Source organism: Lepisosteus platostomus, chromosome 19, assembly GCF_059453375.1.
Source record: "Lepisosteus platostomus isolate fLepPlt1 chromosome 19, fLepPlt1.hap1, whole genome shotgun sequence".
NCBI lineage: Eukaryota > Metazoa > Chordata > Actinopteri > Semionotiformes > Lepisosteidae > Lepisosteus > Lepisosteus platostomus.
In genome coordinates, this window is record NC_142629.1 from 13,425,358 (window position 1) to 13,448,150 (window position 22,793).

General features: G+C 45.8%; 1 protein-coding gene across 6 annotated transcripts in view; it reads left to right on the forward strand.

Moving 5' to 3' along the window:
* Positions 1–22,448, forward strand: part of rab11fip3 (RAB11 family interacting protein 3 (class II)) — a 59,877-nt gene extending 37,429 nt beyond the window's left edge. For 2 of the 6 annotated variants that reach the window (XM_088612868.1, XM_088612870.1), the window contains 12 exons: positions 966–1,138; positions 6,908–7,093; positions 10,246–10,380; positions 11,613–11,648; positions 12,784–12,877; positions 13,768–13,871; positions 14,538–14,678; positions 16,090–16,171; positions 16,331–16,468; positions 17,438–17,593; positions 18,255–18,395; positions 18,980–22,448. In XM_088612868.1, the coding sequence (XP_088468994.1) occupies positions 966–1,138; positions 6,908–7,093; positions 10,246–10,380; positions 11,613–11,648; positions 12,784–12,877; positions 13,768–13,871; positions 14,538–14,678; positions 16,090–16,171; positions 16,331–16,468; positions 17,438–17,593; positions 18,255–18,395; positions 18,980–19,093 (1,500 nt within the window). In that variant the 3' untranslated portion in view covers positions 19,094–22,448. The other 4 variants (XM_088612869.1, XM_088612871.1, XM_088612872.1 and 1 more) reach the window with 3 other exon arrangements.
* The last annotated feature ends 345 nt before the right edge of the window (positions 22,449–22,793 follow it).

Below are 22,793 nucleotides of genomic sequence, written 5' to 3' on the forward strand. Positions count from 1 at the left end.
TGGTATCGGAATCTTTAGCTAGGTACTTTATTAATCCCGTGAGGGGAAATTGAAGATTAACACTGGCCAGGTCTGATCAGTCAGTTCTCCGCAATGATGATCCAATGAAGTAGACAGCCGTGTCTGTATGGTTTTGACTGATACTACCAGCTTTGTTGAATTTAGTGAAGGTCTGCCACAGTTGATAAGAACATATTGTACATATATAGTTCATATGTAAAACTTGCTGATAAATCAAAGAGCTGTTAAATTTCTCTGACAAAATGTTTAGCAGGTGTATGGATTATCAGTAATTTTTACTTTTTGATGTTGATAATGATTGTACAGTATGTTGTAGTTGATTACTCCTGTTTTATATTCATCATCATGGTTAGTTTAGTTGGTAGATACCTGATACATGAGATTGTAAAATCTTATTTGTGTAAAGAGAGAATTCAATGAGCTGTATGGTCAAACAAGTCTGTCCTGGCTGTCTTGATGCTTTACAAAGCCTTTTTGTATTACCAATGCAATACTGCACACCTAACCTCTCTTCTTAAGGAAAATGATTTTTGTGGGGTCTCAAACGTTTGAGTTAGTGCCAGACACAAATACTCACATCTCACCTCAGTTGTCACGTTCACACATCTCACTTTGTTCATGTGCCTTTGGTCTTGAGGCATAATTTGTAAACGATTTACAAATATTCGCCTTCAAAACATTTTTAGAAAATGTCTTGTGAAATAAAGTGATCTCTTGTTATTACGTCTCATGGGGCTTCAATCTTGGTACATACCATCCCAAATTGTCTCACAAGAGATGCAGTTTTGTACTTGTTACTGTGATTGGATGCAGTGATATCTGAATGTCCCCAGCCTGTTGATTCAGGGCTGAGGTTCCACTGACGCTACAGGGGGGAAGGAGGCTTTGTGCAAGTTGTTGATTTGGCTGGTTGTGGTAACTGTGCCGCCCCTGTGTGTCCGCAGCAGAACGAGGTGACAGACAGCGCCTACCTGGGCTCCGAGAGCACCTACAGCGAGTGCGAGACCTTCACAGACGAGGACACGGGCACGCTAGTGCACCACGAGATGCACGAGGAGGTGGAGACGGACAGCGCCATTGACTCCACGCTGCACGACTCTGAGGAGGCGGGGAGCAGGTGAGTGTCACGTCCCCTGCCCCCCCCTCAGGTTAGAACCCCCTGTTCAGGTCTGTGCCACACCATCGACTGGATACATCTCGACCGCTGGCACAACTGGGCTCGAGCTGTACCTAGGGACCCACGATCTGTTTTCACCCCTGGGTTCTGGTAGGGAGGTATCACAGGCCAAAGATTCAGAAACAGTTTCTTCCCCCAAGTAGTCCACATCATAAACAGCTCAAATTAGCACCTGCATTTTAAGGTACTGCACTGTTTGCACTATGTCCTGTCTTTGCTGTGTTAATAACATCTATTGTCTAAATTCACTGTCCATGTCTGTTTGTCATTTATGCCTATTTTTGAACTGAACTGCAGTTCATAAAAAAAAATTGTTCTTACTGGCTAAATAAATCAGTGTTGTATCGTGCATTCTTGTGTTTGATAGGAATGCTCATTCTTAAATTTTAAATACTGCTCAGCTGGAACATTGAAAAGCTCTAGTCTTCAATAGCACTGGTAGAATCTGCTTTAAATGCTTGATGTAAAAAACAAACAAAATCTCAGTACTGTATTTTTTACATCTGTTTTGACTTGGAAAGAGAACTGTTAATTTTGGCTCATATCTTAACGTTACTCCTGCTTGTGTTGGATTGGAAGTAGGAAAGGCAGCAACTGAGAATTGTTTGAAAAGATAACGTATCTACAGAGAAAAATTCCTTTAAGTGCTCACTGTAACTGTGGATTTCATTTATCCCTCCCGTGCGTTTAGTTCGATTTTTTTTTGTAAAATACTAAGTCTTGTCCATCTGTAAAAGCAAATATGTCAAAGAAAAGACAGATTGCACTTCAACTTTTTTCTTTGCTTGTTTTCATTTCAGCGGTTAATCACGTCTCCCCATTGCAACAAAGAGTCTCTGAAATTAATTTGTTGATGCTGATCAGTCCCTCCAGGCTTTTTATGAGGCGCTTGCCAGTGCGAATATTGGAACGCACCAGCACCGCTCTTGGGTCACTGCTGGGGGTCCTTTAGAGCCCAGTTGACGCTGACCTTTGCCCATCTGTGAACCTTAAGATCCATTAAAAAATATCTGCGGATTAATCATCAAGCTGGCTACTTTGCATAGCTGAGCCTGTGGAATATCAGCTTGTCTCTGAAGCTGATAACCCTATCTAAGTTTACATTTCAGCTTCAGAGGTGTGACCACTCTCTTCATGCTCGGAAGCTAACAGCACACCTGAATGCCAAAAGCTTTGACTCAAATGAAGAAATGTTTTCTTTTTTCTGCCTCTCTGTTGGTCAGCTGTTTCCTAGTGCCGGTGTTCGTGTGTGGGGAAAAAAGTGCCCTACAGGCTCAAGGTACCTGGGAATTAGTCTCAGCATGGCCACCAGTGTGTGTTTGTCTGCACTCCTTACTAAAACACCCAGAGTTAACAGTGCTGCAAAGCTCTTATCACCCTCTTGTAACTTATTTAGCCCTATTGTTTGTCTCTTTCTTGAACTTTGTATTAAAAGACCCCAAAAAGAATAATTCGTTTAAAATGTACACTTTCTCCTGAGTCTGGCGAGATCCCTGCAAGCCTCTTCCATCTCTTTAGGTTGTCCGTTTGGTTATCGGAGTCATCCTTGTCTGTGATTACAGACAACTGGGCTGAAGAGCATTTTGAGTTTTTAAAAAAAGTGAAACTGTGCCTTTGAAAAGTTTGCAGACAAGAGGGACGCTCTTATTTAGCACAGTGTCGCAATTCCCTTTTAAAATAAACTGGGCGTTAAAAATAACAGCAGGACACAATTTCATGTTTCCGTTGGATCCCTTGTTGTCTGCGGATCTTTTGAACTGGTAGCAGGCCGAGTGATTAAACTAGCATGGTGGTTACAAAATTCAGATTTGATACAGTGTTGAACTGACGACCTTGAATAAGCTCTGGGAAAGAGCCATACGTTTGTGCCAAGCCAGTGGGGGGTTCAGATTTGTGTGTTTGCGGTGCTAGTTTCTTCACCTACAAGGGATCGCTGAGGTGGAGAAGAGTTTTCCTCCCTGTTCATTGCTGGCTGTTCTGCACTGGGGGGTCCGAGTTCTGGTTACAGCTGTTTAGAACTCCTGCAGGGTTTCCAGTAAGTTTTGAGTCACGGATGCTGTTGTTGTTGTCAGTTTTGCCTTGCCTTTTGTTAGAATAATTGTTTTCCACCGGGTTTCAGGAATACTCCACCGTGTTTCAGGATTCTGAATACTCTAAAATATTTCTTTGAGCCACACTATAAATTGCTTGCTTATTGTTGCACAGGTACTGAAGGTCTTTTTCTACTTTTTTAAACATTTTTTAAATCATTTTAACGTTACATTTAAAAAAGTAAAAACATCTTCTGAAGTAGACTGAAACGTTAATATGAAACAAGGAGAAGGCTTACTTATGACGGCATAAGTGAGGAAAAATTGATTCTGTAGATAGTAAAAGTGAGTGTTATTTTGCCTTGAGTAATACATTCCAATACCAGGACAAGTGCTTGTGTAGTCAGAAAGCAGTTATGGTGTCCCAGAGTGCTGTAGTTGGGATGTCACGAATAGGAATGGGGGTTTAGTCTGTTCCTGGACTGTTGTGCGGAGTGTATTAAGGTTTAGATAAAGTGGCAGATGCCCTGTGTAGGTGTAACAGTCTGTGCCCTGCTGCCAATGGCACCCTGTACATGTGGTGCCGTGTTTATGTGGAAAATGAAGGAACCAGAGAGCAAGAGGAAGCCGGGGCAAAGGCCCCCCGAATCTGCTGACTCGCTGACGGATCGCAGCAGCGCGACGACAGCTCAGCACTCTCTCTGGCGGAGACGTGTTTTCGTTTCCCCTTTGGCGAAAGAGCCTTGAATCACAGGAAATGTCCAGTTGTCTCCGTTTCTGGAAGGTGCCCATCAGCTGCTCCTCCCCACCTCCTCTCCGACTGACCCGTAGGTCAATGTCGTCTTGCCTCCTCCAGGACCTGCCGCCGCCGAAGGAAGTCCAAGCTCTGAGCGTCGGCATTGAATCGAGTCATTCTGGCACTTTATTCGAGTCCTGTCAATGAACTCTCCTAGCCCTTAACAGGATACTGAATATACCTTGCAACATTTGAATTGGTGAATATGTTCAAATGAAAGGAGGCTCTCAGAAGAAAATATGGAGTCATAAAAGGCCCATTTTGCGCTAGCACACCTGTACAGTGGGGTCCCGGTAGTTATTTGTTTGAGAGTGCCAATGATAATTTCACGATCTGGGGTTTGGTCTCTGTGCTGTCCCACGGTAAAGAGTTGGGCACTCATGCTGTTTGATTGATCTTGGAAAAACTGCATTCTTGCGTGTTGAGCTTAAACACTGTCTTTTGTTCCCTATTATTACTTGCACATGATGCTCAACAGCTACAGATTTGCTGTTAGTCATGCAGGATTTCATAATTCCACTGGTCCACCTTTTTTCTGCCCGGCGTGAAAAGACTATGTGGAGGGGTTAGGGAGCACTAGGGAGCTTAAAGCTTTTTTCCTACATTTGAGCACAACCCTTCCGTTGCACAAAACAGGCCGCTATGTGTGCGAATGCTGGCCAAGATTAGAAATTAAACAGGATTATGCCCTCCCTCCCTCCCCCTCCCACAGCACCTCGCAGGGCACAGTCACTCCAATTCCCACTCCAACGCTTAACAGTAAATCTGATTAACGGAGCTAGTCTGTGCTTGGGTGTCGAAGTGAACAGGCTTTCAAAACCTCAACTGTAGCGAGAAGTCTGTTTGCTCTCTGGAGCAGGACACAACGTGCACAGAGGGCTCTGGGAATCACCCTGATCTTTCAAATCTGGGGGAGGGGTTCCCCCCTGCGTGGTCTTTCTATGCGTCTTGGAGTGGAGCTCTTTCCCCTGGGAAGAGGATGCGGCCCCTTGTCTTCCTCAGCATTTCCTGCCTTCGAGCTGAGTGCCGTTGTCCAGCTGGGGAGCGGGTGAGTGGAAAGGGTCTGTCAGTCCTCTCGGCACAGCCAGATCGGGTAGCTTGGCGTACATGTGGAGCCTCTGTCCTCTTCCCCAACATCCCCTTCGCAGATCGGGGAGGCGATGCTGTACGGTGTCAGTCCCCACCCCGCAGGAGTGTTTCTCAGTGTAGCTCCGCAAGTGACCGGACTGCAGCACGATCACGCTTTCACGCGTGTTTTATTTAAGAGGCCCAGAGCAGTTTTCAATGAACTTTCCCCCCCATCAGGAATAGTGCCTTAGTGTTATGCGCGCTTGTGTTGTAATGTGCAGCACGGGTGCACAGTCCAGAGTGTTGTATTTTAAAAGTATCCTCAGTGGCAGGTGTATTGTTTTGCCAGTTGCACGTTTTCATTAAAATCTACTGCTGGAATCGGAGTTGCTACGAAGCTTGCAGAGAAATGCTTTGTAGGCTAAATTTGTCCGTGCTTCTTACAAGGTGTTACATTTAATGATTGTCTCCGCGTGTTAGAGTTTCCAACAGAATGTTAAAAGGGAGCTAACTGTGAATTTGTCATGATAAGTGATAAAATTCCTGAGGTGGAGCATTAGCTTGCACAATTCATGTAAGCAGTAACCAGTCATGTTGTCCTTAAACAGTAAAAGTAACTGTTCTGTTCATCAGTCCTAAAGGCTACTTGTGTGTCTTGACACCCCACGACAAGACAGTTTCTGGCTGTCCAGAACCAGTGTCTGTCTCTAGAGGTCTGAGCCACTTCAGCAGTGAAAAACGAAGCTGCTTTGACTCTTAATAATCGGAAGGATTTGGCTTTTTTGGCTTTCCAGGAAGTGTGAGGTGGAGATGAAGGGGTGTACGGGAAAGTGGCAGGTTTCCACTAAGAAACCAGTTGCGAAATTGCACAGATTGTGCTGAAAGCAGCCCTCGGCTGTTGCTTGAGTCATCGGTGTTCTGTGGCCCCCTACACAGCTTGACATCAAACGGGAGTTTGCAAGTGCTGCGATACTCAGCGCAGTCCGCCACAGCCTCAGAGACATTTCATTTTTAAACACCTTGTTTTCACTGATTAGTAAGGACGCTCTTGAGCAGGTGGGCTGCTGTATTGAGAAAAGATATAACATTTAAGTAGAACACTTACTAACATCGTTATTTAACACTAACATCGTTATTTAGCAAAGGCTACTCAGTGCAAAACCTCAGCGACTGGAGCTCAATGTGCAGTTTATGCACATGCTAAGGAATGACATTCAACATAGTCCTGCTCAGAATCCAAAGTATAGCAATCCCAGTTATCTTGTTAACTAAATATGGAAAAGTTCTTTCTAAGTTCTAAATTTTGTAATTGGGCCTTACAGGCTCAATTGGTTAGGAGCATTATCTGGACTTGGGTTGCTAGAGTTACAGACGTACATACTGGTACTGCAATGGTATTATCAAGAATTTCCTAAGTGTAATAAGTGGGGGTTTTTTAACAATAGGGGTTTAACACTCTTTTCAGGACACTTTCATGGCATTCAGTGGAAACTTACAATCGTTATTGAATTCGCTCATTATGAGACATGGTGTCAGTAACTGCATAATTCTAAAGAAGTGTTTCAGACTGTAGAAATATTCAAGCTCTATCACTTTCTTGATCATTGTAAAACTCAGCCTCAGCAAATTCTAGCTGTGGAATTACCTTAACTCTCAAAGTCCAACAGTGGCAGGACATATTCCTGGAACTGACTGATGGTCTTTTCAGTTCAGCGCTCCCTGCAAACTGTTTCAGTCAGCTTCTGAGCACCCTGTTTCATAGGGCATTGTTTGAAGCCCCCGTTGTGCGACTGCTGTGTTCTGTGTGTCTTGCAGGCTGTCGCTGGGCTCCGAGCTCAACAACCACTCCCTTGTGACGGTGATCAGTGGCCAGGAAGAGCATTTTGAGGATTTTGGGGAGGGTCACGACTCAGAGCTGCTTCTGGACAGTCCTGACGTCACGGAGGGGGACACCACTCCTGACACGCAGGTTCACAACTCCACACTGCTGCTTCCCGACAGGTACGAGCACAGCGGTGAAAGTGCAGCAGACAGATGGTCCAAATAGTTTTTTATCTTGTCTGCAGCCTCATGCAAATTTTATTTCAGTTATAAATAAAAAACATAAATTTATGGGCTGAGCGGTGGATCTGTGGCTGGAAGGTTGCCGGTTCAAATCCCACAGCCGGCAGAGGAATCCTACTCCGTTGGGCCCCTGAGCAAGGCCCTTAACCCCAGCTGCTCCAGGGGCGCTGTACAATGGCTGACCCTGCGCTCTGACCCCAAGCTTCTCTCCCAGTCTGTGTGTCTCATGGAGAGCAAGCTGGGGTATGCGAAAAGACGAATTCCTAATGCAAGAAATTGTATAGGGCTAATAAAGTGATGTGATGTGTGAAATTCCAAGCGATTGGATTTCAGTCCGTTACATCTTCTGATCTGATTGCGGGAGTGCAGTCAAGAGCCTTGTGAATCCACAGGAGCTCATCAGCAGTGTGAAAACGTGACAAATGAAAAATGCTTCTTTTTGTGTACAGTTTTTAATAGTGTTATTACATAGAAGTAGTGTACTTGTAAAAAACAAACCAAAAAAGGGCTCTTAATTCACACTGCTCTCCTGCACAGTCATTGGGCTCAGTAATGTCACTCACAAGAGTGATAGGCTGTATTTTTTTATATATATAGTTTCTTCTTCTGATATTGTGTTTGTGGTCATAGCCATTCCTCTGATGGTATCTGATTTGTCTGAATGTCACCAAAGGTGCAGAACTTTACTTGTGGCACATGAGAAGAGTCCTTTAGCCTGGGGTTCTACAGCTCGGCACCCCAAAGGCTTTGTGACACTGTCCAAGGCTATTTCCCTACCTCTTTTCTCATAACTCATTTTTTTTCCCAGAACGTTTTATGTTGGAACAGTTAGCATCACAAATAAAGAACAGCATATCACAGTACACACAACAGGATATGCAACATATGAACATTTGTTGTAAACCTTTTTCCACACAATTGCTAAATAACACTGCAGATGAATGAAATGTATACCTAAAAGACTCGCAATAGGATTCTCATCATAGTTGAAGTGTGCAGAGGCCCATGGCCAGTGTTGTGTACAGTGTCTGTCCGGTCTGGAGCACGTCACCTTGTCTTTTCCTCACTGCTTTTCCTCTTACACTGTGCTCTGTACCACTCCACTCCGCCTGTTCAGACAGATTCTCTCTCTCTCTCTCCCTGCTCTCTGGTTTTATCCAGGATTTGAAAGCTGGGTTAATGTTTAATTCCTATTAGACCCATGCTAATATTACCAAGGCCCCTCACAGCTGCTTTGCAAGGAAGCTTTGAAGCTCCTAAATAACCAGCTTCTCGACTTTCTGGAAATGGTCTGAGTAGCACGACGATTTCAATCCCTGATACACAGATGTGGCATCAGGGGCAATTTAGAGCTTCAAATCTAGTCCTCTAAGGACAACTGTACTGCTATGCAATTTAGATTTTACTGTATTGAGTGCTAATCATTCAAAACATCCCATTACATTTCACCATAGAAGCAGGGGAGTAGCTCCTAAATTGTTTTCTCATAATTTCACCTTTAAACAGCCTGCTTTGAAATGAGATTTAGAATACAATAGAAATGGACTGGTATTTCCAGTAATAAATTTCAAAATGGGGATTGAAATGCATACAAATATTTACCCCGTTAACAAATCCATCGTGTGTCACCAGGATCGAAAGAAATTGTTTGGGCACAAATGCCACATTTCTGGCTTTCCAGGTAGTAATTCTGCCCACCAGGGCAGAATTTATGTTGGTAAGCTTCTTCAAACCCCTTGCCTGTGCTAGGCTTTAAATTGGAAAAGCATCGTTTCCTGTCCCATGAGCAGTCATCTGATTTCTTGTACAAAACTGTTATTGCAATTGGATGAAAAAATTAATGTACTCCACCAGTGCACTGGGATTTACTTACAATGTGGAGCTCTCAAGACAGTGCAGTGATTGCACTTGTTACAATTCTTGTCCTTATTCAAGGACACAAGAAATAAAGAATGTTAATTCAGGGGAACTGTTTTTGTGGCAATTTATTTTATGAACAATAGGGTTTACAGCAAGGAGAAAATGATCTGTGTTGACTGCTGTACCCCCAAATCACAGGCTTAGGACATGAACTGTGGCTCTCTCAAAGGCCCTCCCCCATTGAGTAGGTTGATGCCCAAAACAATCAACCTGCAAAATAAAAATGCCACTAGGTTATTTACTGGCATGAAGCATGCAGTCCTGCAGTCACAGTGTTTAAACATGATTCTCCTTTGCAGAAGGGACTGCCATTCAGGCCCTGATTGCTATCTATGTAGCAAGTCCTTATATTGTAATGAAACACACATACACAGTCATGTTAAAGCCCTGTAGTACATTTCCTATCATTGGAATCAGCATAGGGTCAAATTCTGGCCTTGGAAAATTGTTAGGTCTCTATGAAGAAGCCCTTTGCTCGGTTGGTAACAGATCAATGCTGTTAATATAGGTGTTGTAAGGCAGATCTAAAATAGTATCTCACTGGCATGCACCTAGCGCTCATCCTGGATAAAAATAAACAAAAACTGAATACTTGTACTTGAAATGACAGCAGGCTGAAAACATGAAACACAGCTTCTGGTGTTTCTGATGCAATAAGATGCCCAAATCTTGGATGCACGGCTTCTGCCGTGTCCTGCATCTCTCGACCTGCAGGAGTTATGCCTTTGGTACTTGGAGCACGGCACAGTCTTTGTGACCTAGATATTGAAGAGAAAAATGTAGATAAATCCGCCAGCCTCTCTCTAGGAGGTGTAACGAGGAAAATCTTACTATTGTAGTCATATAGACATTTTCACAACAGTATGGTTTTATTAAATATGCTTTTAATCTGTTAGTGTGTTTGGATCCTTTCCAGATTTCTGCAGTTTGGCTAGAGAGGACTATTAATACTCGGATTTTAATAATTATCCCTAAGGAGGGGGTGTCTGTTGGGCTGAACAGATGGGCTATCCTGATGCCTGTGATTTTTCTCTGTGGGCTGTGCCTGCCCGTGCCACCAGAAGCTGTGTTTGTAGTGGGCAATCTGATGCAAAGATCCCTTCTCCTGTCTCTGTCGGCGATCGCTCCGTCACTCACTTCTCTCTCTCTCTCTTTCTCACTCTCCCTAGCGCTGATCCTTTCCCTGCAAGCTTTCAGAGCTTTCTCAGGGAGGAGGTGCTTGACTTTTTCTGTAGCCAATGTCACAAACAAATTAGTCGCCTTGAGGACCTGTCAACCCGCCTGAATTACCTTGAAATGAATAGGTAACTGCATGCAGGATCCTGCCTAGCCATCTCCCCTCACTCTGTGTGTTTTGTATGATCTGTGTGTGCTTAGCATTGCCTTCATGGGCTCTGTGAATTCTGGGTGGTGCACTATTGACATTTCTTCTTACTTCGAAATCCTTGGTTCATGTGCTCCTCTCGTTAAATGAATTATGCTGACTGCATTCTCATTTCACTTTGCCTGACCTGTGTTTGGAAACCTCCCTGTTCTGGCTGGCCTGCCAGCTGTTGGCAAATGCTGTTTTTTAAATGTAAGCAAAACGAATCAAATAGTTTTGCGTTTACTAGAGACTATATATAGTTTCTAACCCTCTTGGCCTTGACAGTCTCTGCTGATAATACCACAGTTGTTGAAAATTAAGCTGTTTTGTTTGTGAAGTTGGTTGACCGGTTAAAAAAAAGAATGCTAGGGTATTAAGATCAAAGATTTTAAAGAACCTCACATTTAGGCATTAAACAGCTTGCAACTTTTTGTAGGGATCTTTATAATTATGGGAATGCAATTGAAGTCAATCAGTTATATGTAACTGAAGTGCCCATAGAGAACCTTTCCAAATCCCCCCACATTGTGTCACATGTCTTAAGATCTGAATGTTTTTACCAGTGAGAATCACATTCCTCTTAGATCCTTGGATTCCATGTCTGAAGGTACCTGATTTCCTGCACGTTTTAAATGTTTAATCATCTTTCAAAACAGATATTAGAGGGGCTCTAATTGCCTGCTATCTGTATTAAAAGATGATTAAACATTTTTTTGGACAATTTAATGCCAAGTCTGTAGAAAGCAAAACCATTTTTTTAAGAAAACTTAACTAGACATGGCGAGGACTTCACCTTCCTAGCAGGGGACTGAGTGTGGCTTTGGCGCAGGCCTTGGTCAGCCGCGTGTGCGCTGTAAACATCAGCTACCGTCCTGTCTGGACTGATCTCGGGTTTTCTGCCACTGGTCAGGCGACTGCTGTGATCTGTGGGGTGGTGTTTGCATGCCTGCGGTGTTGGTGCGTGGCTGCCTCGGCGCGTGTGCTCATGAGCCTGACCTCCCCCCTGCCTCCATCACCCCCCTGGCGGGCTGCTTCGCCTCTGCCGATGGGGGCTGGGGTGGTGGGGGGAGGGGAGGGGATACCAGGGGCAGCTTTCTGTTTCCTGCACCCCCGTTTCCCCCAGCCTTGGCTTTCTCTTCCTGACTCCGGCTTCCTGTTTTCACTCCACAGCACCAGCAAGAGGCTTTCCAGCAAGAAGGTGGCGAGGTATGTGACCCCCCCCCGCCGGCTTCCCAGAATTCCGGGTGCGCGAGTCTCTGGGGGTGACTGGGGGGATGGGCCTTGTGACCAGGGATCACAGGGGCGGAGAGAGAAGGGGTATCGCTTATCAGTGACTGACCTCAGGGGAGGGGCAGGGGAACCCCGTCTGATATTGTATCACTGAAGCAAGGATACTGGATAGCAGGTTTGACTGTGTGATCTGTCAGGAGTAGGAATGGATAGCAGGTTTGACTGTGTGATCTGTCAGGAGTAGGAATGGATAGCAGGTTTGACTGTGTGATCTGTCAGCAGTGGGACTGGATAGCAGGTTTGACTGTGTGATCTGTCAGCAGTGGGACTGGATAGCAGGCTTGACTGTGATCTGTCAGGAGTGGGACTGGATAGCAGGCTGGACTGTGTGATCTGTCAGGAGTGGGACTGGATAGCAGGCTGGACTGTGTGATCTGTCAGGAGTGGGACTGGATAGCAGGTTTGACTGTGTGATCTGTCAGCAGTGGGACTGGATAGCAGGTTTGACTGTGATCTGTCAGGAGTGGGACTGGATAGCAGGTTTGACTGTGTGATCTGTCAGGAGTGGGACTGGATAGCAGGCTGGACTGTGTGATCTGTCAGCAGTGGGACTAGATAGCAGGCTGGACTGTGTGATCTGTCAGGAGTGGGACTGGATAGCAGGCTGGACTGTGTGATCTGTCAGCAGTGGGACTGGATAGCAGGCCTGCGCAGTGTCGGTCAGAGCTGAGTGGGAATAAATAGCCTGTGATTGCTGTTGTATATGAATTTCCAGCTTTATAAGGGATAGGATGAGGGAGACAGCAGGGTTATTTCTATATACTTATTGATGAGCAGTGGGGGACATTTGGACAGACAACATTTTTGTTATGCATCGCAGCGGGACAGAAAGGGTGGGTAACTTAGAATCTAGGAGTGGGTGGGGGGCATCTCTGAGGACTGGGGAGCAGGACCACTATATTTAAAGAGTGGGGCTTATGAAGCAGAGAGTCACTGAATGCTTTGCACTAGAATGCCAGTCAAGGGGGTTGAGCTGCAGTGGTCAGAGCAGAGGCTGGCAGGCAGGGGTGGAGGAGAAGCTGCCATCATCTGCGCCCCTCTCTTCTCACAGGCACCTCCACCAGAGCAGCATTCTCACTCTGGACAGCATGGAAGACCTGTCCCGAGACATTCTGGATCTGGCCGACACGGACATCACGGACAAGGTGTGTGTCTGCGGCTGCTCGGCGTGTGTTTCAACCTGCACACTTGTGCTTCATGCTTTCCAACATTCTTGCTTACCTTAGAAAACTGCACTAGAAAGCAGATATTCTCATTATCTAACAAAGGTCAGTTCCAAATAGAATTTGTCCCTGTAGTGGAAAAAGCTCACAATGCTGTAACCCTCTCACATTCACAAAGAGAAACTGGAGTGCTTTAATTTGTCTCCTCTATAGCAGTGTTTCATAACTAGATAGTGTGGATTCTAGAAGAAAACCAGTGAGTAATACCAGTGCTTATCATTTTTTTTCTGTAAATGTTGCTCAATTGCAGTGACTCCTACAGCAAAGAAGATTAAAAGTATTTTCCTTTATGTTAAGGAATTAATTGACTGATTGCTCTTTTATATCAAATAAACTGAAAGTTTCCACAACTGCGAGTATAGTGTAGCCCACTCCTGAATGGGCAGGTTTTTCTTTGGCTTCATGGAGCACCAGGGCTGCGCCAAAGAATCTCACTTCAAAGAGGCAATGGAAATATACTATATTTCAGTCTGCTAAACAGCAGATTTTAAATCGCTGTAAACCTAGATGTAATACCATCTTGGTAATGCTTTCATTAACTTTGCATATTAGTTTCCAGAAACAGAGTCATGCTTGTCGGTGATTGGTGAAAAGGCTGCAACAGATGCCCCTGCAAAGGGACTGTAGTTGCTTGGCAGTTGTGAACTATTCAGGTCATCAGCCACTGAAGATATAAGCAAAGTTAAATACAGACTTCTTCCTTTGACGGGTGTAGGGCTGTTCATTGGTTCTTTCCTGAAGAAGTGTGAGGGCACGACAGTGTGTGTGTGATCAGCAATGTGCTTGACACCAGTGTGTGTGTGTGCGCACAGGTGATGTTCCTGGAGAAGCGCGTGTCGGAGCTGGAGAAGGACTCCACTGCTAATGGAGAGCAGCATGCACGCCTCAGACAGGAGAACCTGCAGCTGGTCCACAGGTGAGGGGAGACCTGGAGCCTGGGCTCTGAGCTCTTAGATCAAGGACTGTCCTCCATGTTACTGTCACTGCATTGCCAGTCCATAGCAGGGGTGAGTCAGTCACTGCTACTGCACTCCTATGCAGGACTGTTCCAGTGAATAATTAAACAGTCATTAATCAGAAATGTGGAGGACTAAGCAAAATATGACAGCTCCAAAATAGTACAGCACGTTTTAATATTTTCAGAATATAGGGTAATAGATTTGTAGTGAGCATGAGAGTATCTGGGTTGGATCAGGGCACAGTCTACTTAAAATAATCAAAGGCTGCCAATTCACAAAAACGGCAAGTGGCAAGGTTTTAAAGCCAAAGTTTTTTACGAAATCTGTAGGGAGCTAAAAATGCGATTAAGATCTCAGAATTGAGGTGGGTCACATCTTGTGAATTTGTAATTTACGGCAGGAGCCTGTAGTCAAAGAGGACAACTGGTCTGTGGGGGTGACTTGTTAAAAGCTACATATGGTGACTGAGGGGGAGGAAAAGGACCTCTGTTGTTTGAGACTCTTAGACGAGTAAATCTGCGCTCTGGTGTGGGTGGGATCTGCGTGCTGCACTGCTCCACGTTGAGTGGTCACTCCAGCGAGGGCCCCAGGCGCTCACAGTAAGAGCTGTGTTGTCCCCACAGGGCCAACGCTCTGGAAGAGCAGCTCAAGGAGCAGGAGACGCGCGCAGAGGAAGCCATGCTGCTGGAAGTGCGCCGACAGAAGGAGGCGCTGAGCCGGCTGGAGAGGGAGCGTGGCATGGAGCTGGAGAATCTGCAGAGCAGGTCAGCCTCCCCTTCACTGCTGCTGCTCAGCTGTGGACTATCAGACCAGCTCCTGAAGCACTGCTGCCATCTAGTGGTGTTATTGAATAGTGCAACCTGACTTGCCTGACTTCTCGTTTTGACATGATCATTGCAGTTTAATTTTTCTACTAAACCAACATTTATTTTTTCGTGTTCATCTAGTTATCCTCACACTACCATTTATTGCTCTGTCCCTTTCTTACAGTTAAACCTAACAGATATATAAATAATCCACTGAGGAGTTTTGTTCTGCCATTACTGTATGCAAATGATGCAAGGAATTCTTAATGATGGATGATCATGCCTGATTGTTAACATAGCCTTGATTTACGTTTTGTTGATTGCCCGAATTAGTGTTGTTCTGAATTTTGCCTGGCAATCACTATTTAGAACACGAGAAAAATAAGCCCATCTAGGCTGTTTGGTAATTATTAATAGCTGGTTCATCCAAGCATCTCATCCAGGCATTTTTTTAAAGAAGCCAGGGCTTTGAGAATACAGTTGGGTAGCAAGTCCCATACTCCAACAGTTCTTTGCTTAAAGAAGTGGCTTGTGTTTTAAATGCACCTCTTTGTAGTTCTGACTTTCTCGGGTTCATGTATCATTGTTGATTCTGAAGAAGTCCTGTGGATTGACTCGATCAGTGCCTTTGAGGATTATAGATTTGTATCGGGTCCCCTTATAGACTTCTTTGTTCAATAATTCCTCAAGACTCAATTCCTACAGCCTGTCAATATGAGACATTCTTTAATCCCTGGAATGCATCTGATCAGTGCCGGATTTCCCATTAGGCACTGTAGGCACAGTGCCTAGACCCTACGAAGGAGGGAAACACTAGTGACTACCAAAAAACGAGCTGGAACAACAGGTTTGCGATCGTCTCTAGGTGTTCCGAATCAGTCATCATGCGCTATCTAGCGGCTGTTCTGGGAACTAGGAGTATCGAAGGGATGGTCGCTCGACTCCCTCCATCAGTCGCGTGGTTTAGCATGAGAAGAGAATAAAGCGCATCATGTCAATCAACGTCATTCAACTGGCGTTTACTCCTTGTTTTGCACATTTCCGAGTGAAAGTGCCTAGGGCCTACGAACACCCAAATCTGTCCCTGCATCTGATTGCTAATGATACATTATGTTGGCTTTTTTTATTCGCCACTATTTATGCAGATGTACTCAAAGTAACAATACATTGCCTGGCAATTGTTGCTGACTTGAAGAAGAGCCCATCACTCCTACAACCACAGGAGGTCGAAGGGGGAGTGGGAATCCTATTGGTTTGCTGGTCGCACAAGCTGAATGAGGTGGACAAGAGCCCCGTGTGGAAGGAGGGGAGAACTGGCAGGTGGTGCTCTGCTGTTTGTATATCGCTGACCTCAGCTGTGCTGTTTCAGGCTGCAGCAGCTGGACGAAGAGAACAGCGAGCTGCGCTCCTGCGTGCCCTGTCTGCGCGCCAACATCGAGAGGCTAGACGAGGTGAGGAGAGCCGCCTTGCTCCGACACTGGCTGTGGCTTTTCAGGACTGGGAGCATTCCAGCTTGATCGTGCCGCCTCTCTCCATTTTGGAAGGTTTTAGTGTCGTGTCCCGCTATGCGCGCCCAGTGGCCCTTTCCCACTCCTCCTTTCTCTCCGCAGGAGAAGCGAAAGCTGCAGGACGAGGTGGAGGACGTGACGGAGAGGCTGAACGAGGAGCTGGAGGCACGCAGGAAGCTGTCGGACAAGCTGGCCCACGAGCGGCACAAGAACCAGAAGGAGAAGGAGTCCACACAGGAGGTGAGCTGGGCTTCTGAGAGAGTGCGCCGTCTCCAGAACCTCCCAGTGGGCATTATGTAGGTGTCCTAACCATAACTAATTAAGATAATCAGAGGTCTACTCATTGACATGACAGCAGCCATGTCACCCCGCAACTCACAACTGGCAGCCCACTGGAGCTCAGCAGGTGTGAGCCTGGTCAGTACCTGGATGGGAGACCTCCTGGGAAAAACTACGGTTGCTGCTGGAAGAGGTGTTAGTGGGGCCAGCAGGGGGGCGCTCACCCTGCGGTCTGTGTGGGTCCTAATGCCCCAGTATAGTGACGGGGACACTATACTATAAAAAAGGCACCGTCCTTCGGATGAGAAGTAAAACCGAGGTCCTGACTCTCTGTGGTCATTAAAAATCCCAGGGCGTTTCTCGAAAAGAGTAGGGGTGTAACCCTGGCGTCCTGGCCAAATTTCCCATTGGTCTTTACCAATCATGGCCTCCTAATAATCCCCATCTCTGAACTGGCTTCATCACTCTGTTCTCCTCCCCACTGATAGCTGGTGTGTGGGGAGTGTACTGGCGCACTATGGCTGCCGTCGCGTCATCCATGTGGGGCTGCAAACTGGTGGTGGTGGAGGGGAGTCCCCATTACCTGTAAAGCGCTTTATGTGGAGTGTCCAGAAAAGCACTATATAAGTGTAAGCCATTATTAATTATTATTATTATTAATTTGTTAGATTTTTAATCCTTGCATCGTCAATCCTTGCTTTCTGATGCGATTTGAGAATGACCAGCTGAGAATAGTGTTTTCTTCTTCTTCTGTGCAACACGTAGCTTTTGTTTGTGCCTCCTTGAGATTTGCCCCACCTGTCTTAACTTTTGTTCCGAAATGCTACCGAAAACAAAACCTCCCGCGCGCGCACGCGCACGCGCGTGACTGTGTGTGTGTGTGTGGCGAGGCCTGCAGCTCCTCGGTGTCCTCCGCTCCTGTGCCCACAGCTGATTGAGGACCTGCGGAAGCAGCTGGAGCTCCTGCAGCTGTACAAGCTGGAGGCCGAGGCGAAGAGGGGCCGCTCTTCCAGCGCCGGGCTGCAGGAATATAACAGCCGGACCCGGGAGGCTGAGCTGGAGCAGGAGATCCGACGCCTCAAACAGGTACTGTCTTGGCTCCTCAGCCAAGCGCGGATGTCTGAGCAGGATTACTACTGCAGCAACACATCAGCGGTAGGGTAGAACTACCCTGTATGGTCTGAACCCAGCTCACATTCCGCCGCATCTAGGCATGGGGCACTCGGGTCAAGCAGACAGAATCCCCACTGACACACTGAAACCAGAGCTCTGCCATAATTTTAATGAACAAGAGAAACTAAAGACATTTCGGAATGAAAATGATCAGATCGCTACTTTCTCCCGAATGGTCATCATAATCTGTTTGATATCTGGTCACAAGGAGGTGACTAGGATTAACTTTGATTTTAAACATATCTATTTTGATTGATCTGCTTGAATAATTCTCGAATTTTCGTTCTTTAGCAACCTTGGGGCAGAAAGCTTGTTTTTTTCTGGTATAGAGAGGTGACCTTTGAAGAACTTGGTTTCTGTTCTTTAAATAGAAATTTAAAAGAAATTTAAGTAGACCCCTGCAATGAAAAGTGCTTTACATTCCTTTAATGCAGGTAATCCCTCTTATCGAGCGGATATTGACCGAGAAAGTTGCCTAGCTTTGGTCTGTCTCATTTAAATGATAACCCAATTAGCTGAATAGCTCTGAATAAGCTCTGGCTAAAGACAGTGGCTGACGGATTGCTTCCTGCAGGACAACCGCAATCTGAAGGAGCAGAATGATGAGCTCAATGGGCAAATAATCAACCTCAGCATCCAAGGAGCCAAGAATCTTTTCGCAGCCTCTTTCTCCGAGTCCCTTGCAGCAGAGATCAATTCAGTGTCCCGCGATGAGGTACGTCCCCAACCAGCTGAGCTCTGAAATCTCCAGCAAGCCCACAGCAGCTAGCTGATTACAATTAACAATATTGTCATCGAGCCATATTAAATTAGTGTTTCTGAACCACATTTTTACAAGATTGCCTCAAAATGTGCTTTTTTGCTAGCGGCTAACCCATTTTAAAAGTGCATTTTAAAACTACTTTCCTGGGCCGTCAGTAGTTAAGACTGTAATGTTTAGCGTGTTACCCTTCAGTGAAATGGATACACTGTGTTAATTCTGTACTGATTGTGCAATGTGTCCTTTACCCTTGAGTGCACTGTGTCCTAAGGTGCAACATTTACAGCAGGTTTTCTACTTTCCAGGAATGAGCAGCTCCCATTCTGGAAGACCTGCAGATTTTAATTCCACCCATGCTTGTTATCTTATGTAGTTATTTGGGTGAGAAGTCAACTTGCCTGTTTTTGTCAGACTGCCGCTAATTAAAGAGGACCCTGGCCCTCAGGGACTAGTGCTGCCTACCCCTGAGAACTCAGAGGCTGTGCTTTTCAGCTGCAGGAATGGGCTTTTCACTGAGTTGCTTCTGCTTTCTTTCTTAGCTCATGGAAGCCATCCACAAGCAGGAGGAGATCAACTACCGGCTGCAGGACTACATCGACCGCATCATTGTAGCCATCATGGAGTCCAACCCCTCCATCCTGGAGGTGAAGTAACGCCCTCTCCATCCTCGAGCTCACTCCACCTAACCTCACCTCACCCCACTGCTGTCGCCACATGGCTGGCCGCACCATAGGCACAACGAATGGACTTGGAGGAGAAAAGCGCTCAGAAGATTAAAGAAAAGGTTATATTGTCTTGGAGATCACTGAGTGGATTTGTACGTGACTAAGGCAGAGTGCCCTGGAGCTCTGCGGCTGTGCCCCAGGCATCTCCGTGCTGAGTGGTTCCTGTGACTCCCCTTGGAAGAGGGATGGAGGGGCCTAGTTTCCCAAAGAAGCCTGTGTTTCTGTGTGTCTGTGTGTGCGTGTGCTCTTCTCACTGTGGCCCTTGGGGTTTCTGGAATGTTCGCGGGCCACAATCCTTGTTTCTGGCTACGTTGGAGAGCAGGGCATCCCTTTTACTCCAGGGGTTCCTGCTGAAATCGGGGACAGGCGTCACTTGGCAGTTAAAGTTGACCTGCTCTGTGATCTACTTCTCTCATCACAGTTCTTTTGTGAAATTCCAATATTTTAGAGGATCAATCTGTTGGCAAGGTGCAGTTCCTCCTCATTCCAGGCTTTAATGTCTTGTGCTAAGAGAACGTGCTGATGGAGCTGGGGTTCATCGCTTTCGGACAACTTGTTTGTTCAGTAATATAAATTGGACCCTAATTGTAGAGAGTCTTGAGCAGCTCTTCACAGTATGCACAGTAAAAACTCCTGTCTCAGCAATGAGGGCATCCCTGTAAATGCATCTCAGACAGACTCGGACTTTGAGTGATGGCTAGTCTTATAGCAAGGTGCTTTTCTCCAATGAGAAAATGAGAGGAGCTGCCTTTATCCTGGACAGGCAGAAGAAACCGTCAATTCTCTGTCCTAAGACACTAGATGTAACATACGTGTATGGGCACCTTTGGTTTAGCTCACTATTGGAACTCCTGTGGTAAAAGGATGATTCTTGAAAGTTATTTGCAGTTAGATTGCCATAAGGACACTCCTATTCAGCCAGTCTGGCCCTTGCTGTCAGGATAAAGCACGCGATTCCTGCATAATAATACCACTTTTGATTTTAGCCATTCTGTGTCGTGAAACGCAACACCAGCAACCTATGAAAAAACATGAATCCCATTATTTTACCAGGAATGCATTCATCAATAGAATAATAGGAGAAAAATGTAAAGTAAGATGAATCCACTTCTCTCTCTCCAGGCCTTTAAAGGAACTCACCTGAAAGAAAGCTGGCAATGCATTGAAATTTAAAACTTGAAATTGTACTGACTCATCGCTTAATGACTGCACAGTATCACTTTGACCCAATTTGTTCCCAATTGTGGTTCGGGTCGCACAACCACCTGCTGGTTCTTATTCCATCTGAGGTCTGTTATATCATTAAACCCTTAACTAACATATTATTGGGATTCATTTGACATCTTTGTTTTCACCTTTGTCGTCAAACATGTTTGGTGTTGCATTTGACCCCTTTTGTTTCTTAAAGCTTCCTAATCATTTGTTATCTTGGTGAAAGATTCAGTTAGGGAGAGAGCTTACCTGGCGTGAAAACCAGCAGGTATGTGGATCCACATGGCTGGCATGGGGGAACCTTTAACTTCAACATCACCTGTTTATTTCTGTAGGTCCCTCTTATTGTTTTTGGGGTCCTCTTAGAGCACAGTTTCCTTCCTCTGTAAAACATCACATTTTTTTCTGATGATAATGTCATGAAGCACTAGCTACATCACCACAGGAATGGCAGCTGTTGAAGTAACGTTTTCCTGGTCACGGCCTCGGAAGGAGCTAGTTTTGTATTTGCCTGGGAACTGAATGTTGTTACCCGCACTTGTTTTTTTTCTTCTTTTGAGTTTCGGTTTAGCCAGCCCTAAGTGGCGATTGTAGCCAGTTACAGGGCGAAGGAGCTCAGTGTGTTACAGAACCCCACTCCCCTCCAAGGTGCTGTACTCCGCTGTCAGTCTCTGACTGTCGGACCCAGTGTGTCTTCATTGTGTGCGAGTGTGTGTGTGAGAGTGTGTCTCATGTAGTTCTGTCAGGGGCTGCCTTCCTCCGCCCTGCTGCTTTTCACTATAATGGCTATACTTGAAGCTGGGACGGACATGCGTTGGGTACCAGTGGGCTTGTAGCACGAGGGGCAGCCAGCCAGCCTGCCTGCCTCTTGCCATTGGCTCACTACCACCTTCGGGTTGGAGGCCTGCCGGTGAGGCTCATGAGTCGAGGCAAGGCAGCCAACAAAGGGACGGATATCCCCCATCCCCACTGATTGAGCCAGGGACCCAAGAGCCCAGCGGCAGTACAAGACTTCTGGGAAGGAGCTCCATTGACGGCCGATACAGTCGCCGAGCGGACATCACGGAACTGACAAGTCTCACCCACTGGAGCTTTGCGTGTGGCTTCTGTTGCTAAACAGTGAAAGAGAGGATATCCAGGATGGTAGGGAGCAGTAGGAGGGGAGGCGGGGGGGAGAGGACAGGGACATGTTTTTTACAACAGCAGCAAGAGAGCCGGTGTTTGTTGAAGACACTAACTCTGACAAGCGGACATGCAAACTCAACCCAAGAAGAGTCCAGTGGATGGCTGATGGTACCACCTCTAATGCTCCGCTGGACTTCGTGGCTGTGTAACACTGTCACTGTATTATTTAGCAGCCCTGTACAAATAGAAACCCTTAAGAATCGTGCATAAGTTTGTCATCATTGGGTTGTGTCTTACTGCATTCTTTGAGCTGGGGATAGTCTGTTTAATAGTGCAGCTCTTTTTGATGAAGTCCCAGTCTGAAGTGTAAACTAATAACATGAATTGGTTTTAGTTCCCCTGTCGTGTTGGGACGTTTTCACTGCTCTCCAGAAACTTCTCAGCTGTCTCCCACTTCTGAATGTCTTCATCTGGTTAGTCAATAAGAAAACATTTGCTCTGTTTCTTCATATTTTGGGCATCAGGCAAATACCATGTGGTTCTAAACTTGGTCCCTTTATAAATTCTCTTCGAGTATAATTGAGGGTACAGGCTCATTAGACAACCAGCTGGCAGTGAATGCACTGTAATGTGGGTTTTGCCAGCTCCTACAGTGGAAATCGCGTCAAAGAGCAACCTTAGCACCAACCCAAACAGCATGTCTCTTAAATGTGGAAAACGCAAGACATTTGCTTATAACTTCGGCAACCCTGCAACTTTTCACGTCACAAAGGGACTAATTTTATAGTCACATGGATGTACTTGAGCAATAACTAGAAATTACCCCTAGACTGCTTCTGTGTACTGTCTACTTTACTGAAGAAGGGGCAAATTGTAAATGTTTTATGTGCTTGTATACTGAGAAGGGCAATCAATCATACACTGTATTAAACAGCTCCTGACTGAACTGGTTCAGTGCAGCTCGGTTGTTAATATTATGCGACGTGTGTACCGATTGTTGTAGGACTGTAAGAATTTGAAGGTGCATGTCTTATCATGGGCATACTGTTACTGCACATGGCGAGATCGGGCTTTGCTCTGGGTTCAGGACCGCGCTGGGCGCACATGACTGGGCCAGTCCTGCTGTGGAATCCGAAATCGCTGTCCTGGGATGCCCTCTGGCCTGGCAGGGTCATTGATAGGGAAAGTAACCTCACTCCTGTACCTAAACGCTTGCTTCTTAATGTTCTTTGCAAAATGGCCTTGGATGTAAATTATTGTACATGTTTTTTCTATCTCGTAGATCTAGGTA